General features: G+C 31.1%; 7 protein-coding genes across 11 annotated transcripts; 5 read left to right on the forward strand and 2 right to left on the reverse strand.

Moving 5' to 3' along the window:
• The first annotated feature begins 205 nt into the window (after positions 1–205).
• On the forward strand, positions 206–936 carry LOC113794580 (uncharacterized). The gene has a single exon (XM_027344697.2). The coding sequence runs from the start codon at positions 338–340 to the stop codon at positions 734–736; it is 399 nt and encodes a 132-aa protein (XP_027200498.2). The 5' UTR covers positions 206–337; the 3' UTR covers positions 737–936.
• On the reverse strand, positions 236–2887 carry LOC113794579 (methanethiol oxidase). Its single transcript, XM_027344696.2, has 2 exons — positions 2267–2887; positions 236–2205 (listed from the first exon to the last, which is right to left on the reverse strand). Exons 1-2 carry the CDS (start codon positions 2489–2491, stop codon positions 961–963), a joined length of 1470 nt encoding a protein of 489 aa, XP_027200497.2. The 5' UTR covers positions 2492–2887; the 3' UTR covers positions 236–960.
• A 402-nt stretch (positions 2888–3289) lies between these two features.
• LOC113794576 (heat shock cognate 71 kDa protein) lies at positions 3290–5791 on the forward strand. Its single transcript, XM_027344693.2, has 2 exons — positions 3290–4777; positions 4846–5791. Exons 1-2 carry the CDS (start codon positions 3455–3457, stop codon positions 5512–5514), a joined length of 1992 nt encoding a protein of 663 aa, XP_027200494.1. The 5' UTR covers positions 3290–3454; the 3' UTR covers positions 5515–5791.
• Positions 5792–6021: 230 nt separating this feature from the next.
• LOC113794577 (uncharacterized protein CG5902-like) lies at positions 6022–8179 on the forward strand. The gene is made up of 3 exons (XM_075820841.1): positions 6022–6519; positions 6592–7018; positions 7080–8179. The coding sequence occupies exon 3, from the start codon at positions 7199–7201 to the stop codon at positions 8156–8158; it is 960 nt and encodes a 319-aa protein (XP_075676956.1). The 5' UTR covers positions 6022–6519; positions 6592–7018; positions 7080–7198; the 3' UTR covers positions 8159–8179.
• Positions 8180–10099: 1920 nt separating this feature from the next.
• On the reverse strand, positions 10100–14373 carry LOC113794575 (uncharacterized). 3 transcript variants are annotated; one of them, XM_075820835.1, is made up of 6 exons: positions 13801–14372; positions 13202–13725; positions 12965–13136; positions 11071–12902; positions 10772–10801; positions 10100–10379 (listed from the first exon to the last, which is right to left on the reverse strand). In XM_075820835.1, exons 2-6 carry the CDS (start codon positions 13541–13543, stop codon positions 10314–10316), a joined length of 2442 nt encoding a protein of 813 aa, XP_075676950.1. In that variant the 5' UTR covers positions 13544–13725; positions 13801–14372; the 3' UTR covers positions 10100–10313. The 3 variants fall into 3 exon arrangements, with proteins under 3 accessions (XP_075676950.1, XP_075676951.1, XP_075676952.1); XM_075820836.1 differs by lacking the exon at positions 10772–10801 and having other exon boundaries at positions 13801–14371; XM_075820837.1 differs by lacking the exons at positions 10100–10379; positions 10772–10801 and adding an exon at positions 10862–11005 and having other exon boundaries at positions 13801–14373.
• A 631-nt stretch (positions 14374–15004) lies between these two features.
• Positions 15005–16216, forward strand: bic (bicaudal). The gene is made up of 4 exons (XM_027344653.2): positions 15005–15227; positions 15299–15372; positions 15432–15545; positions 15642–16216. The coding sequence occupies exons 2-4, from the start codon at positions 15319–15321 to the stop codon at positions 16071–16073; spliced, it is 600 nt and encodes a 199-aa protein (XP_027200454.2). The 5' UTR covers positions 15005–15227; positions 15299–15318; the 3' UTR covers positions 16074–16216.
• Positions 16217–16356: 140 nt separating this feature from the next.
• LOC113794543 (cytoplasmic dynein 2 light intermediate chain 1) lies at positions 16357–18417 on the forward strand. 3 transcript variants are annotated; one of them, XR_012846348.1, is made up of 3 exons: positions 16357–16726; positions 16795–18293; positions 18386–18417. XR_012846348.1 is itself a non-coding variant. In XM_027344650.2 (2 exons), exons 1-2 carry the CDS (start codon positions 16463–16465, stop codon positions 17770–17772), a joined length of 1242 nt encoding a protein of 413 aa, XP_027200451.2. In that variant the 5' UTR covers positions 16357–16462; the 3' UTR covers positions 17773–18379. The 3 variants fall into 3 exon arrangements, 1 of the variants encoding a protein (XP_027200451.2); XR_012846349.1 differs by having other exon boundaries at positions 16795–18317; positions 18386–18410; XM_027344650.2 differs by lacking the exon at positions 18386–18417 and having other exon boundaries at positions 16795–18379.
• The last annotated feature ends 143 nt before the right edge of the window (positions 18418–18560 follow it).

Here is an 18560-nt window from a genome sequence, read left to right on the forward strand (position 1 = left end):
CATACTGCTACCTTCGATGTGGTAGAAGCATTTTTCACCAAAAAAAAATTGTTCCTGTTCATATACAATGTTCATGTTTGAAAATTCTTCGAAAAGTTTCATCGTTCATCATCATTTTTGACGATTATGAATTGTTGAACATCAATCATTTGATGACCGATGAATTATATTTGGCTTAAATTTTTCCAATTTTTTTTCTGGCTATAAATACTCGAAACAATTTGCATTAAAAAAATCATCATCAAACAATCATTTCATTTTAGCAGCTTTTACCCAAAATCATCATCTGCCAAATACTTATTTGACTTTGTCAAAAAACAATCATCAACCATCAATCATGCAATTCTCAGCTTTTATCATCATTGTTTTAGCCATTATTGGTAATGTTTTGGGTCAATCAAGCTCATTGTTTAATCTACCGAAACTAACTGAAATACCATCATTTAAAAATCATTTTAATCCAGCAATTCAATCAAGTTTGGCTAATATTGATGGTTGTATGCCCGTACCATTACCAAATCCATTAAATTTAGATATAAGTGTTTGTGGAAATGCTGCTACATTCTTATCCAATGGTTGTATACGTATTAATCGACTACCATATGGTTATTCATTATCAATTTGTGCTGCCAATACAAATGGACGACCACAATCACAACAACAAAAACCATTACCATCGAATTGTATTCCATTCACTATTCCAATGGGTTATAAAGCAATTCTTTGTTCACCATGATTTATTTATTAACCCCACTGAAAAAAAAATGGTTTATTTTTCATTATTTTGCAGCCAAAAACCAAAAAAACCTTTGTAATCATCATTTGACTTTTTATGTAATCCACAAAAATATCAATTTTCTAATGTAAAATTTTTGATCAAAAATAATAATTTTTTTTAGCATTTTTCAATAATAAAGATTTTTTAAAACAAAAGAACTTCTTTTTGGCTTTGTTTCCTTTTTAAATCCAAATATCCGATGTACAATCACCATGTGGATAACGCATTTCATGTGCTAATGCTGGACCATTTGGTTCGTTACCAAAATCAACAATAAATTTGTCGTCTAATTCCAGTGTATTTCCATTGGCCAACTTTTCATCATTAACATTTATTTTAATCAATTGTGATCCATTATGAAACATATCGGGATAAAATTCTAAATCCCATGATGAAAAAAGTGAATTTGTACAATATAAACGGCGGCCATCCAAACTAAGCTGTAGCATTTGTGCACCGCCACGAATTTTTCGGCCACCGATTTCCGAATGAATATTTTTCGAAGATTGTCGATCATCAAATGGTTCATCATCATCGATTATTTTGATTTTCGGTGATGAGATAAGCATACCACCTAAACGAATTCGATTAACCATTCGTAAATGATCATCTTGTAAACCGGTATATTGACGTATTTCACCAAATGCCCATGCTGATATGAAAAGAAATTGATCATCCATTGATATAATTATATCGGTTATTAATGCGGGTAAATAATCACCACCGGAAAATCCGGTAACTTTTTTCGGTTTCAAACAAATTACTTCATCAATTTTTAATGGATTTTCATGATCGGATTCATCGTAACGAAAACGAAATACATTCGAACTATATGCACAGCCAACAAATCCAATCGGTGATTCGGGTGAATGTAGAAAACGAATTTCAAGTGGCATACAAGCATCTTGACCATTTGATCTTAGATCAATACTTTTCAATAATTTTCCCGAATTAAATTCCCAAAGATGTATTGAATGACCATAATGATTATCAAGCCAATTTGGTTCGGAAAGATTTCCGGCAAAAAATCCTGGTCGAAAAATATTCGGTGCTGTCCATTCAGTACTGATTAAAATATTCAATCTTGGTTGATACCAAAAATCATAACCATATTGAACGGTTGTTTGTTGATTCCAACATGCATATGGTTCGAAATTTGAATTCAACAAAAGAAATGAACCTTGATTTTGACCATTTCGATCACCCATACAACTGATCATAACATCACCACTTGGTAGACAATGTGATGTATGTGGACCACTTAAATTCAAACGAAATAGTTCTTCTGGTTCAATTGTTTTGTATAACTCGGTACGTGGACCATCAACATTTAAAACATAGATTCGATTCGAACGTAAACATGGTAATATTAATTTATTACGATTTTTACTATGATCATTATAACAACTGCTACAAGCATTCCATCCCTATAATTAACAAACAAAGAAATTAATCAATGAATGAAAGAAAAAAAAAGAAAGAAAATACCGAATGATGTAATTCATCACCAATATTCGACATAAATGTACGATCAATAATTTGGCTATATGTTTTGGATTGTGGATCAACATCAACCGTTGCTAAATAATCTGGACATGATTTATTCGATTTTACACATGTTACATAAAGCCATTGTTCAATGGGTCCATTTTTGAATGCATCCAATGGACTAGAATAACCGGGTCCATGATTCTGTTTACTACAACAAGACATTTAACCGAACAACAACAAAAAAAAATTCCCAGGCAAAATTCAACGATGAATCCTGAATGAATGAATGAATGAATGGCCATAATTCGTGTATACCCTCATTGAGTTTCCTTTTAATCAATAAAAAAGGCCATTTTTAACATTGATAATGCGGCTACCACCACCAGCATTGGTTAATCAATCAATAAAAAACATATTCAATCAGCAAAATTGATTTTTGTTGATAAGTTGGATGGTTGGTTTCATTCTGATTACAACAGAAAATCTAATTTGTCCATGACTAATAAATAAGGATGTGAATATAGTCATTTGCTTACATGATGCAATGGTCATGATCAACAGATAGAGCGAGGAAAAGAAATCAATTTTTTCTTCTTTTAACATTTACAAATGAAAAGAAGATGATGATGATGATTAACAATGTGCGTGTGTGGTATGTGTGGTGTGTGATGAAGATGGTATTTCGAGAATAGTCTCGAACAATCATCATAAAACTATAGTCAATCATCGGTTTATCCTAATTTTAATTGGAAAAAATTGAAATTTTTTCAGTATTTTAGATTTTTTAAAAATTTGTTAATTCAAATGGAATTTGTTGAATAATTTTATGAAAAAATTTTGGAAAAAATTATCCAAGAAAATGGTTGAAATGATGTTCAATGAAGAGAAAGCGAACATTGACTGTAGCCATTGATTTTCCGCCCATTTTCCAGAATGTTCCATTCGAAATGCAATGCCGCATGCTTGTTTTTTTTGTGCAAAAAAGCTAACGAACATAAAAAGATTTTGTTTCATTTAACATTTTAGCTTTCAATTGAACGCGTGTTTTTTTTCAACTTAATTTTCTTTTCTTCAAATTTTACAAATTTAAAATTTGTATTAAAATTTAGGCAAATTATATATTTTTTTACAATTGTTTTGTTCAATTTCTTCCTTAATTATCATTAAACGATTATATTAAAAACAATGGCAAAAACACCAGCAATCGGTATTGATCTTGGTACAACATATTCATGTGTTGGCGTATTCCAGCATGGTAAAGTTGAAATTATCGCTAATGAACAAGGTAATCGAACAACACCATCATATGTTGGTTTTACTGATACTGAACGTTTGATTGGTGATGCGGCTAAAAGTCAAGTGGCTATGAATCCAAGTAATACGGTTTTCGATGCTAAACGTTTGATTGGTAGACGATTTGATGATACAACCGTACAAGCTGATATGAAACATTGGCCATTTACTGTTGTTAATGATGGTGGAAAACCTAAAATTCAAGTTGAATATAAAGGTGAAACAAAAAAATTCTTTCCTGAAGAAATTTCATCAATGGTTTTGACTAAAATGAAGGAAATTGCTGAAGCTTATTTGGGCAAAACAATTACCAGTGCTGTAATCACCGTTCCAGCTTATTTCAATGATTCTCAACGACAAGCAACTAAAGATGCTGGTACAATTGCTGGTCTAAATGTATTGCGTATTATCAATGAACCAACTGCTGCTGCTATTGCTTATGGTTTGGACAAGAAAGCCAAAGGTGAACAAAATGTTTTAATTTTCGATCTTGGTGGCGGTACATTCGATGTATCCATATTGACCATTGAAGATGGTATTTTTGAAGTAAAATCAACAGCCGGTGATACTCACTTGGGTGGTGAAGATTTTGATAATCGTATGGTCAATCATTTTGTTCAGGAATTTAAACGAAAACATAAAAAAGATTTAACCAGTAATAAACGTGCACTTCGTCGTCTTCGTACAGCTTGCGAACGAGCTAAACGTACATTATCTTCATCAACACAGGCATCGATCGAAATCGATTCATTGTTTGAAGGTATTGATTTCTATTCAACAATTACTCGTGCTCGTTTTGAAGAATTGTGTGCTGATTTATTCCGTTCAACATTGGATCCAGTTGAAAAATCACTTCGTGATGCTAAATTGGATAAATCACAGATCAATGAAATTGTATTGGTTGGTGGTTCAACTCGTATCCCAAAAATTCAAAAATTATTACAAGATTTTTTCAATGGTAAAGAATTGAATAAATCGATTAATCCGGATGAAGCTGTTGCTTATGGTGCCGCTGTACAGGCAGCTATCCTTAATGGTGATCAATCGGAAAATGTTCAAGATCTTTTACTACTTGATGTAGCTCCATTATCATTGGGTATTGAAACTGCTGGTGGTGTAATGACACCATTGATCAAACGTAACACTACCATTCCAACCAAACAAACACAAACATTTTCAACATATTCCGATAATCAACCTGGTGTACTTATACAGGTAAGTTTCAAATATCTTTAGTTTTAATTATTATTTTTCTCTAATTACTGTTTTGTTAAAAACAACAGGTCTATGAAGGTGAACGTGCTATGACCAAAGATAATAATTTATTGGGTAAATTTGAATTGAGTGGTATACCACCAGCACCGAGAGGTGTTCCACAAATCGAAGTTACATTCGATATTGATGCTAATGGTATATTGAATGTATCGGCTGTTGATAAAAGTACTGGCAAACAGAATAAAATTACCATTACAAATGATAAAGGTCGATTATCAAAAGATGATATTGAACGTATGGTTAAAGAAGCTGAATCATATAAAGATGAAGATGATAAACAACGTGAACGTATTTCGGCTAAAAATTCATTAGAAGCATATGCATTCCAGATGCGATCAACGCTCAGTGACGATGCAATCAAATCAAAAATATCGGAAGAAGATCGTAAAAAGATTGATGATAAAGTTGATGAAGTGCTCAAATGGTTAGATGCTAATGCTTTGGCTGAAAAAGATGAATTCGAACATCAACGTAAAGAATTAGAAGGTATTTGTAATCCGATCATTACAAAATTGTATCAACAAGCCGGTGGTGCTGCTGGTGGCATGCCTGGTGGTATGCCTGGCGGTTTTCCTGGTGGTATGCCAGGTGGTTTTGATCCATCTTCGGGTGCAGCAGGTTCAACCGGTAGTGGTGATGGTGGTAAATCTGGTCCTACTATCGAAGAAGTTGATTAAATTGAAAAATTGTGTCTCATCTTTGTGTTTGTAGTTTTTATTATCATTTAATCACTCTCATGTGGATTTGTGTCCAAAAATAATACACATACACACACACACACACACATCTATTATCCATTTTAGCCATCTTGTTAACATTGAAAAAAAAAATTACAAAAAAATACATTTTTATTTGTTGATTTGTATATTTTTTACATTCATCAAATATAAAATAGGTATTATTATTATTAAAATTGAATTAAATTGAATAAAAAAAAAATATTAATTTGAATAATTTTTTATTTGTAAATTACAAATTCTTCAGATTTACAAAATTTGAATTTCGAGGTTTTTTCGGCCCTGCAGTTTTGAAGTTTACACGCACCTATTTCCGATTTTTTTTTCGTTTTGTACGTGTACATCACACACACATCGTCTATTTTCTATGCTTCTAGATTTTTTTTTTTCGCTTTTCGCTTTTAGCTTTTCCCCTTGGTGATAATAAAAAAAATAATTTCCTTGGAAAGTAAAAAAAAACCAAGCCTCATTTTTTTTTGTTTTTTTAGGCGAGCAAATCTGCTCGAATTGCATTATTTATTTGCAATTTTGTTTTTTCTGTCTGTTTCTTTTTTCCCATTAATGGTGTAGCACACATTGTTTAAACGGGTAAAGACAGACCAAGAACATCACACACACACATTCGAATCTTTGTTTTTTTTTGTTTCGGGAAAACGGGGCAAAATTGATTTGAATCAAAAATTCGGTTATCATTATCGGTTGTTGTTGTTGTTGTTGTGAAGCCAAAAGAATTTGATTCTTTTGTGTTGTGTGTGTGTGTGTGTGTGTGATGTGGATCGTATTCGACAACGACAACGTTAATCAATTTGGAATTTATTAAAAGAAGAAAGAGAAAGTACGGGGGTCAAAACAAAATATTTCTGTATTGACTTTGAAAGTTTCTCAAATTTTTTTTTACATCAAAAGTTTCTCTTCTTTTACTTTTTCTAACCCATTCTTGTTACGGTTTGTTGTTTTTTGAACATTGTTTTATCGTTTTTTTTTCAAAAAAAATCTTTTCTTTCAATTTCAAAACAGAATGATTCCATTGATTTTCCAATGATCAAAATGTTTGCTGATATGGTAATATGGTCGATGGTGATTTGATTGGTGGATTGAAACAAAAACAAAAATCGAATAATAAAGCAAAGCAAAATAATCGTTGTCGTTGTTGATATTTAAAACATCCAAAGCGTTGAAGCAAGGAAAAAAATCATCGTATGAAAATCCATTGATCCACTGATAAAGATCATTGACCAATTTCAAAACATAACGCATACCAATCCAATTTGTTAACAATCATCATCATCAACGACAACGACCTTTTTCGATTTCATCTAAAAAGATTCCATTCGATTTCGAAAAAAAAATTTTTTTTCGATTATCACTGCCATCAACGGTAACGGGTGTGTGTGTGTGTGGTTAAAGTTGCCAAAAAAAAACATTGAAAACAAAATCATCGAAGGTAAGTAATGAAATTGAAGAAAATTGATTGATTGATTTTGCTTGTGAAAAAATCCTAACAGAATTACTGCGTCCATTTTTTTCACCATCATCATTATCACCATCACCAATACTTGACGTAAAAATTGCCGATTTGATTGATTTTGTTTACAATCTAATTCAATTTTTATTGATTATAATAATGATGATGAATTCATTTCCATCAAAAAGACGTTTTAATAATAATGATAATAGAAATGATTCGACAAATAATCCATATGAAACGTATCAATTACCACCACCACCGCCATCAACAACATCAAGCAGCAACAAGATTATTAATCGTCTTTTAAATTCATTAAATAATGGTGGTAGCGATAATGATAATGATGATTGTAATGATCAACAACAATCATCACAAACATCGGCAATTTGTCGTCAAAGACAATCATCATTTCATAATAATAATAATAATAATAATAATATAAAATCATCATCAAATGAATCTAATAATCAACAACAACAACAATCATCATTATTATTGAAAAATGGTTATATTGTAGCATCAAATGAAATGTGTTTTTTTTGTTTTGATGTATTATATGCACATCTTTATCAGAAAACATCACCTGGACGTCCAAATTTTGCAAATAATTCTTATCCATTATTTGTAACATGGAAAATTGGTAATGATCGTCGTTTACGTGGATGTATAGGTACATTTAATTCAATACCATTACATTCTGGTTTACGTGATTATGCCTTAACAAGTGCCCTACGTGATCATCGTTTTGATCCAATTACAAAAGATGAATTAACAAATCTACATGTTAGTGTATCGGTTTTAATAAATTTTGAACAAGCCATTGATTATAAAGATTGGATTATCGGTATACATGGTATACGTATTGAATTTCGTTTGGATAGTGGTTCAAAACGTACGGCAACATTTTTACCTGAAATTGCTTCCGAACAAAATTGGAATCATTCACAAACAATCGATGCATTATTACGTAAAGGTGGTTTTCGTGGTCAGATTACTGAACAAGTGCGTAAAGATGTACGTTTAACACGTTATCAATCGGAAAAGATTACTATTTCATATCAAGATTATTATAATAATTTTATGGCCAATAATAATAATATAAGCATCAATAATTGATTAAGCCATTCAAAATACAAATGCAGAACAAAGCAAACAATAACTACCTTATCTTCTTTTTCCCCCCAATCTGGATCATCATCATCATCGTTATTAGTTTTTTTTCTAATCAATCATTAACACCAACCAACCAACACCTGAACTTACTAACCTCTCCTTTTCCTTTTGATTATTGCAAAAAACAAAAGAAACAAACCCAAATCACACACTGAAACATTTGAAACTTTTTTTTTTGTTCAAGAAAAAATATCTTCTATGATAATGAATGATAAATAAATGAATAATTTTTTATAAAAAAAGGGTTCTTTTGCAAAAAAAAATGGTTATTATTATTAATTAATTAATTAATTGGATTTATAATTATAATTATAATAGAATCATAATAAATAATGTTTATAAGTGTGTCTGTGTGTGTTTTATAATCCATAGCATCATTATAAATTTTTTTTTTAAATTTTATTTTTTTAAAATTATGTTTGTTGGATGTATGGTAGAGAAAAAAAAAGAAAAGGAGAAATTCATTATTCGTGGACAAAATTTGAAAGAAAAGGAAAAAAATATTTATAAATTGTACACACCACCTCTATATATCCACCAATCTCTATATATGTAAACATCATTTACAAAAACACCAAAAAACAATTGAAAAAATCGACCAAAATTTTCATACAAAAAAAAACATTTCAAACAAAAGAAACTATAGCAAAGATTTCATTGTCGCGATTCTTTTTATTGATAAAGTTGATTCAGTCATGAATTTTTGCTGTTGTTTGGAAGTTTTTTTTTTGACACGAAACAAATGAAGACAACAAGTTCATTCATACACAAACACACACACATATATTAGAAATCATTGATGTTCGATTTTAAAAATTCAAATCGATCGATGCATTTTGTGGTTGTCGTTTTTGAAACTTTTGAAAAGTTGATTCTGTTTTGTTCACATATGATTCAAATGATGAGCAGCGAAAGAAAAAACATTGTCACATTTTTTTTCAAGTGATAAAAGGTAATTTCATTTCAAAAATTTTTACTTTTTTGGTCGATTCGGTTGTCGTCATGATGGTTTACATTCGGATTCTGGGAAAATAAAGTGTTGTTTTTTTTTGGTGTATTTAGTTGAAAAGTAGATCGGTAGTAGCCCAAGAGAGAGAGAGAGAGAGAAATGGTGAATAATTATTGAATTGAAATTTGTTTGAATATTTTCTTCTGTGAATAAGTATCGATGATAAAAATATCGATTGTATCGATGATTAATGATTCTTCATCCGTTTCTTCGAAACAAAAACAAAAAAAAAATGATTCGAATATTCAATATATCTGTGCGCACAATTTAATAATAATTGTTTGAATGGAAAAAGAAAAACGAGCAAACAAAAAAAAAAAAAATTCATTGATGAATCCAGGTAAGTGTGAATATATATTATATAGATAATAAGATAAAAATATTAATGTTTTTCTTTTTCAAATTTTCCTGTTTTGCAGCCAAAAAAACAAAATATATAATCAAATACAATTATAATCCAAATTTGAGTGATTGATGTGTGTGTGTAGGTGTGTAGCGAGAAAGAATTGAAAGAAAAAATAATAAAAATCAAAAATAATAAGTGTTGTTTGTTTGAAGACAAATATTTTAATCATGTGTTTTACTTTTTTTTTCTGATTCACTGTGTTCAAAAGTGTTTAAGTGTATTGAAGAATAATAAGAAAATTTGTAGAATCAAATTTCAAATCGAAGATGATTGATTTTTTTAAATAATTAGAAAAAAAAGTGAGAGAAGAAAATATTATTATTAATTTTTGAAGAAAAAAAAAATTAAGCATTCAGAGGTTGTTGTTGTTGATTCAATAATGAATGGTTGATTTGTGAAATCGAAAACAAAACAAAACAAAAACAAACATTGAATTAGTCCGAAAACAATAACCGAAACAAACTTACCGAAAAAAAACGCGACGCATCAAAAAACACAGAGATTCTTCTATTGCTGTTGTTGTTGAAAATTGACGACGACGACGATTTGCAGTAGATTTTGTTCAGGTAATTTTGTTTTTGTTGATGTAAATAAAAAATAATTTTCTTTTCTTTTTTTTACTAAATGAGGGGCGACAGCAAACAACAACACAAATCAAAAATTTTTTCTCCTAAAAAAAACATTCATTCCGATCCATGATCATCGGTTTCACCAAGATGTTCAAATTTGTTCGTTGATGCATAGCTTATCTATTTTTGTCATTTTCATAATTCAACAACAAGAAACAAAAAAAAAAAGAAAAAAAAGAATGAGATTTTTGATGCGAATGGAAAAGAAGAAAAAACAAAACAAAAAAAAAGGAGAAAACATTTATTAATATTTAGACATTATAAATATAAATGAGATATCGTCATTATAAATTATTATTATCATTATCAATATCAACAATCTTTTATTTTTTTTTGTCTCATTTCTTGAATACTTGTTTGGCTCTTGTTTAGATCATCATCATACGATTAATAAATAGAAAAATGGTCGATTGATTTGTCATCAATGAATCATCAACATTATCAATATCATCATTATCATTATTATTATTATTATTATCAACATTAAGTTTGGACATTTTATCAACACATACTTGAGTGATTCTGTTTGTTTGCTGAAAGCTCTATCAAGATTTAAGATGATGATAATATTTTTAAATAATATCCCCATTAACCCCCCGGACAGTAAAAAGCAAAAGACAAGCAAAACAGAAAAAAAAAGAAATAGAAGAAAAGAATCAAGTTAGTAGAATTTCAAGGAATCTTATTCAATCTTTCTTTCTGTTGTTATTCATGATTATTATCTTTTTACACACAACAACATGCAACTTTTAAAAAAGTAATTAGTTAATTTTTTTATGGTTTTGGTTTAAAAATATAATCATTTTCTTACCTGTTTGGAATCTGAATCTCTATCATCTTTAGACCATTCAAGATAATCACTACCGCCACTATTATAACGATTACGATTATTATCATAACCACCACCACCACCGCTGCCAATACGTGGTCCACGATCTTGATAGCGTGGTGCAACAACATTATCATCACCATAACCTCGACGTCCACCAATACGATCACGATCACCAAATCTACGACGATCATTATATCCACCACCACCACCACTGCTATTATTTATATAACTATCTCCACGTGGCCCATCTCTTCGCATACGTGGTGCATTATTACCACCACCACCACTGCCCATGCGATCATAATCACCTCTTGGAGCACGCATATTACCACCTCCACCACCACCCATACGTCTATCACTTAAGGCACCATTATTTCGGTCATCATAATCTCTTCGCATTCCACCGCCACCACCACCACCCATTCGATTCGAACCAATGCCACCATTAGCACGACGTCTCGGTGGAATTGAATCTTGATCACTGCTACGATGATCTCGATTTTGATAATCTCGATGCTCAATACGATTAGGTCGATCATTTGTTGTAGCTGATGGAACAGAAACATTACTAGCTGGTGGTACTGATACATCGCCACCATTATCATTTGTCGAGTCTTGTGGTTGTTCAGTGTTTGACTTATTTGATTCTTCATTCGTAGTTGCTGATACTGCAGCGGCTGCTTCTTGTTTCGAACTAAGAAGTTTTTTCTCAATTTCCAATTCTTTTTCCGTCGTATCGACCGGTTTTGCTTCACCAAATATTGAACTATAATTTGAAACTTTTGCAGGTTGTGCCGTTTCGGCTGCCTGCTTTTTCAATGCATCCAACACTGATGAATTGATAAATGGACGACGTTCTTTTGGTGCGGCAGTTGTTGCTGGAACATTACTACCACCACCACTACTACTATAATCATCAGTCGAATGTTGATCAACATTTGATACATTCGAACGTGTCGATGAAAGACGTTCACGTCCTGGATGATCCATTAATGGTGGATTACGATTACCGGATCGAAATTGATCACTTGATTGATAATATTGTTCATTTATCGGTCGTCGATTTTCATATGTAGTGTTGGTAGTATTTTCATTTCTTAATGGTCTTGATGATGATTGCTGCATATCCGGATCTATTGATTGATTGCTATTACGTACTGATGGTGGTGATGGTTCATATAAATCATCATTATAACCAGATGTTTCATCATTACGATAAGATGATTGTTGTTGTTGTTGTTGATGATGATCAGATGCCATACGTGGCGGTAACATTGCACGAGATGATACATTATTATCATCATAACGTAATGGTCGACCACCACCACGTGGTTGTTCATATGATGAATGATCTTGTTGTTGATGCATCGGTGGTGGAACATCTCTTCGCCAATTACTTGGCTCTTCTGGTTGTTGCGCAACACGATTTTCATTTCTTCTCCAATTTGAACCTCCGCCGCTGCCACCGCCCATATTACCACCAGAATCATTACCACGGCGATGTCCATAATCATTACGACGACCATAACGATCATCATAACCGGAACGATCATCACCTCCTCTATCATCATATCCGCCGCCACCATAATCATTACGATGTGATGATGGTGGTGCATAATCATCATCACCATAACGTCTTGGGCCACGATTACCGCCACCGCCACCACCACTATAACCTCCGGTTCTAGGTGCATGATCATATGAATCAACTGATGGTGGTGGATATACTTGTTTCGGTGGCATTGTATCTCGTGAACGCCAATCACTTGATGTATTATCTCGGCCACCAAATCCACCACGGCCGCGACGATCTATAAAGAATTTACGATAATTATTTGTAAAACAAACAAAAAAACAAAACAAAATAAATTACCGCCATAACGATCACCACTTCCACCACCACCACGATCTAATGACATTGAAATATTACGACCACGAATTGAACGATTATTAAATTCTAATGCTTGAACAAGATCTTGTTTGGTTTCAAATTCAATCCATGCTGTACGTATGGTACGATCTTTGATCATTTGAATATCGATAATCTTTAAAAAAGTTTGAAAAAAAGATTTGAATCCAAAAACAATGAATAAATTCTAATAACACTTACGGTAAGATTACGAAAAAGACCTTCTAAATCTTCTTTTTCCAATTCATAATGTAAATTACGTAAATGTACTTTAAATGGTGGTACTGTTGGTATTTGTGTTGGATCAATTTCATTTACTAATGCTTTTGGTGCTTCAGGAAGATTATATTGACTTGGTACAATAATTTCATTTTCAGAATCATCTTCCATCATTGATGCCCAATTTGGTGTTGTATTTGCAAAAAACAAATCAACATCCAATTTTTCACCTTTTTTCTTTTGTTTTCCTTTAGATTTACCTGATACATTCTGGCTATTATTATTATCGGCATTAATATTTGCCTGTTGTTGATTTGAAGACATATTGTTGATTCGAATATTTCAATTTGTTTTCAAACATTCAATCGAAACGAAACGGGAAAAAAAATCAAAACAAAAAAAAACCAAACCAAACACACACCCACACACTATTTGAAATAAATTCACAAACAAACAAACAAAAAGAAAAATAAAAAAATTCAATTTCGTTTTCGATCCAAAGAATTCTAAAATTAAATTTGAAAAAAAAAACAAAAACAACAAGATTAGAAAATTGCTTTTGCTGCGGAAAGAAAACTTACCGGTAAATTTTTCTTATTAAAGAATTACGTTTGAAAATAAAAAAGTGTAATTTTGCTGTTTGGAAGCAAAAATCAATCGATATTAAACCAGATTAACAAGAGAGAGAGAGAGAGATAAACGTGTGTGTGTGTGCAAACTCTTGACTCCCAAAAATCACACTCAAAAAGCTTTTTTTTAATTGTTCAGAGATCGATAACGATGATAAAATAAATGAACGAAAGAAAAAAAAATCCGGAATCCGGATCAAAAACCAAAAACAACAAGGGAAAAAAAACAGTGATGCGGCAGACACACACAGAATTTGGAGAGAAGAAAAAAAAATGTCCAACGTGGATCAATAAACACACACACACACAAACAAGAAAATTTTGTTTTTTTTTTCAAAAAAGAAAACCAAAACAAAAACAATGTTTATGCTTTTCGTTTCGTTTCTTGGATGATGTTTTTTTTCACGATCAAGATAAATGAATTATCCGTATTTCGGACAAACAAAAATTAGGAATTGAAAGAAGAAGAAGAAAAAAAATGTGCTGTTTGTTTTGGGTGAAAACGAGAGAGAGAGAAGAATTCTTGAAGAGAGAGAGCGAAAAAAGTCGGCTCAGAAATTTTTTTTTTTTTTTTTTTATCAAAATGAGCAAATTGAAATAGGGAGGAATGAATGTGATGTGATGTGATGAAAAGAAGAAGTGAAGTGAAAACGTGCTCATCACATAGATGATGGTAGTGGTAGTAGTGTAGTAGTGGCATATAGAAATGACCGGATCGAACTTTTTTGTTTGTTTTTTTTTGTTTTGTTTTCGGAAAACTTTTTTGTTTTGTTTTGCAGGGAAACTTTTTTTCTTCAAAATTTATTTGAATTTGGATTTTTTTGATTGTTTTCGCTGGAAATTAAATGTAAAATCATTTTGAAAAAAGGATTCTTTCTGGATTGGAAAAATATCCAAAATAAATCGGGAAAGGGGAGAAAAATTGATAATCAATTCATAAACAATGTTATTGGATTGAAATAGCCGGAAAGAATGAAAAATTTGTTTTTTTGGAACAATTTGGATAGAAATAGAATCGAATCCTAAAACAAAAAAAAAATACATGCTTGTTTTGTGTGTGTGTGTGGATACACACTTGATTCTATACCACTATGTTTGTTTTCGTGCTCCTCCTGTATCTATCCTCAATCGGCGTGCAATAACACACAGCAGCAGCAACAGCAGCATCAGCCGAAAGAAAAGCACGCCGAACTTTATTCGCTTAAAAAATCATTATTTTTTTTTAATTGAATTCGATTTTTTCCAATTGGAACATTTCATCATTTTTTGTTTTTTAATTATTCAAAGCAAATCAAATGTTTTAGAAGCTTGACACTGTTTTCTGTTTGATTTGCATATCGTCTGTCATTGAAATTTTTTTTGTTTTGTTTCGTTTCGAGGTAAAATGATTGATTGAATTTTGAATTTTTCACCATTGTTAATCAAATTGCTTTTTTGAATTATTATGTAGATTATAATTGGAATAAAATAATGAATGTTGAAAAGTTAGCTAAACTTCAATCACAAGTTCGAATTGGTGGCAAGGTATGTTTTCGGTTTTTGTTTCCGGGTATTCCATTTTTTAAATTCATCATTGATTTCAGGGTACAGCACGTAGGAAGAAGAAGGTTGTACATCGTACAGCAACAACTGATGATAAAAAATTACAAAGTTCATTGAAAAAATTGACAGTCAATTCGATTCCTGGTATTGAAGAGGTTTGTTGTTGTTTTTTCCCTCCCAAATCTTGATTCTGATTTGTTTTTAACTTGAAATGTTTTTTTTTCTTTGCATAAACAAACAAACAAAAAAAGGTCAACATGTTTAAAGAAGATGGTACTGTTATACATTTTACCAATCCAAAAGTACAGGCATCATTGGCTGCCAATACATTTGCTATAACTGGTCAATCAGAACAGAAACGTATATCGGATATGATGCCCGGTATATTGAATCAATTACGGCCAGAAAATTTAAGCCGATTGAATAATTTATTCAGTGATTTAGCTGGTGCTGGTGGTGGTGGTGCCGGTGGTCAATCAAATAATGTTGCCGATTTATTGGCTGCTGCTGCTGCAGCACAAAAACAACAAGAACAATCTGATGGTGGTAATTTTGCTTCAGCTGCTGCTGCTGCTGCTGGATCATCAGCAATTATTGAAGAAGAAAATGATGATGATGATGAAGTACCTGAATTGGTACAAAATTTTGATGAAGCTGCCAGAATTAATGAAATCAAAGAATAATGATGAGAGGAAAAAGAATTTTTTTTTTCGAAAATCGATTGTTGATTGGTTATACACACAAATACCCACACCATACACATGATGATAACCAAATAAACAAAACAAACAATATTCTTAATATAAAAATGATAGCTGATGATGAAGATTTTCTTGTGTTAAAAATTTTTCTACCATTATTCATCATCATTGAAAATTTTTTTTAATATTTTTCTTCAACCAATTTTTTTTTGGTGGATGAGAGAATTTACACTAGATTTGATTTTCAGGAAAGATAATTTTTCTGTTTTGAAATAATAAAAAAAAACTGTGAAAATTCAAATTGAAACAAGGTTTTGACATTTGGGAAAAATGATGGTGGTTGCCATTGGTAACCCCAGTCAAGGATTCGAATGTTTTTGTTGCTGGATTCGAACGTTTTCTGGATTGGAACGTTTTCGGGATTCGAATGTTTCTTTCTAGATTCGAATTCGAATGTCAACATGGCCGATGATGAGGATCCGAATGATGATGATGATGGTCAAAATCAACAAAAACATTCGATTGATATTTGGATTGAATCACAAAATTTATTAAAAAATTCAGAAATTTTACAACATGAACATGTTTATCTGAATGGTTATTCAACATTGGTTTTTGTTGGTTCACAATTTGGGGTGAGTTTTTTTTTGCTTTCGATTCAGAAATGGAGTTAATCATGTTTTTCCCCATGTATTTTCCCAAGGGTAAAAGTTCAATTATAAATCGATTTATTGATCCAACAACAAAATCATTGGATAAATATGATGAAACAATTGGTTTAGAATATCGTTATCTTTGTCGTCGAATTGATTCATTATTTGATGATCGACAACGATCAAAACAACAACAACAACAACAGATGAATGAAACAATTTCATTGGAAAATAATGAAAAAATCTGTAATATTTGGGAATTAGGTTATGAATTATTGTTTATTGATTTGTTGAAATTTGCAATCAATCTGGAAACAATACAAAATATATCATTGATTATTGTTATCGACCTAACACAACCGAATAAAATGTCCATATTATTGGAACAAATTATCAAATGGATACGGAAATATTTACAATCATTATTGGCAGCTAATGATGATCAATTTGAACAACAACTAAGACAATTAGCATTGAAACGTTCGATTTATTATCGTAATGATCAAGATCAAGATAAAGATGATCGACCAAAAAATCCATTATTAATACCGGTAACAATAATCGGTAGTAAATATGATGAATATCAAAATATGGATCCAGAAATTAAAAAACAAATTACACGTTATTTACGTTTAGTTTCATACGAATTAGGTGGACAATTATTATATCATTCATGTCGTTCAGAAACGTTAACTAAACGTATAAATCAAGCATTTGAATCATTAGCATTTGATCGATTAACCTTTGATTTGAATGAACGTAGTAAACCATCAATATCAACAAATATTGCTAAACCAGTATTACTACCATTTGGTTATGATACATTGGCAAAAATCGGTATCGAATCCAAATCATCATCAATGGATCAAGCGAGAAAACAATTTGAACAAATATTTCCACAAAAAATTTTAGAACAATCATATCAATCAACAATTGATGATGATATTGATCCACGTTTTGATCCAAATTTTGCTGAACCTGAAATTGATAAAATTTTAGAATATAAATATATGTTATTGGATAAATGATCGATGATGATTTTAAAAAACACGAAATTCAAATCCAAACTGTATTCATCAGCAAACACTAGATGGCATCCTATTTTAACAAAACTTACCTGGACCAGAAAAATTTATTTAATTAAATTTGTTTAATTTGAAACTTTTTTCTGTTTCTGGTTCTGCTTTCACTAGTTAATTAGTCAACGAAAAAAACAAAAAAAAACTTTTTTTTTCGAAGAAAAAAAATCCTAAATAATCAATTTCACAACTGAAACCAAAAGTTATTGATGCATAACATTCCCCCCCCCCCAAAAAGAAAAAAAAGAAAAATCCAAATCAAACCAACAGATGTTTAACAGATTGAACAAGCAAAATTCGAATGTTTTTTGAAAACATTCGAATTTTTTGGCTAAGCATCCTGGGGGGAGTGCGTGGAATGGGGGGTGTTGGTCGCCTCGTCGACGAAAAAAAGCCATAAAAGTGTCCAAATCAGGATGATGGTGAATGGATGCAAATGAAAAAAATAATAATAATAATCCTGTCTCAAGGTCAGACATTCATTGACCACCATCGTAAATTTTAATGTTTCTTTCTTCTTTTCTTTGATCTCTTTTTTAACTCTTTTTTTTTTTATTTATAGAAGTTTTACCACTACTACTAGATCAAAAAAAAAATTAGTGGTGGTAGCAGTCAATAAAATTGATAGATTTTTTTCTTTAAAAAAAACTTTTATCATTAAAACATACTACTACTTCTTCATTTTTTTTTGTTGGAATATTATGAGTAGGGGTTATATTCAATGAATGAAAACCAAA

The sequence above is a fragment of the Dermatophagoides pteronyssinus genome, unplaced genomic scaffold (assembly GCF_027571235.1).
Source record: "Dermatophagoides pteronyssinus isolate colony J.1.1.1.1 unplaced genomic scaffold, Derpt_VIB-CSIC_2022.12 sq0008, whole genome shotgun sequence".
Classification (NCBI taxonomy): domain Eukaryota; kingdom Metazoa; phylum Arthropoda; class Arachnida; order Sarcoptiformes; family Pyroglyphidae; genus Dermatophagoides; species Dermatophagoides pteronyssinus.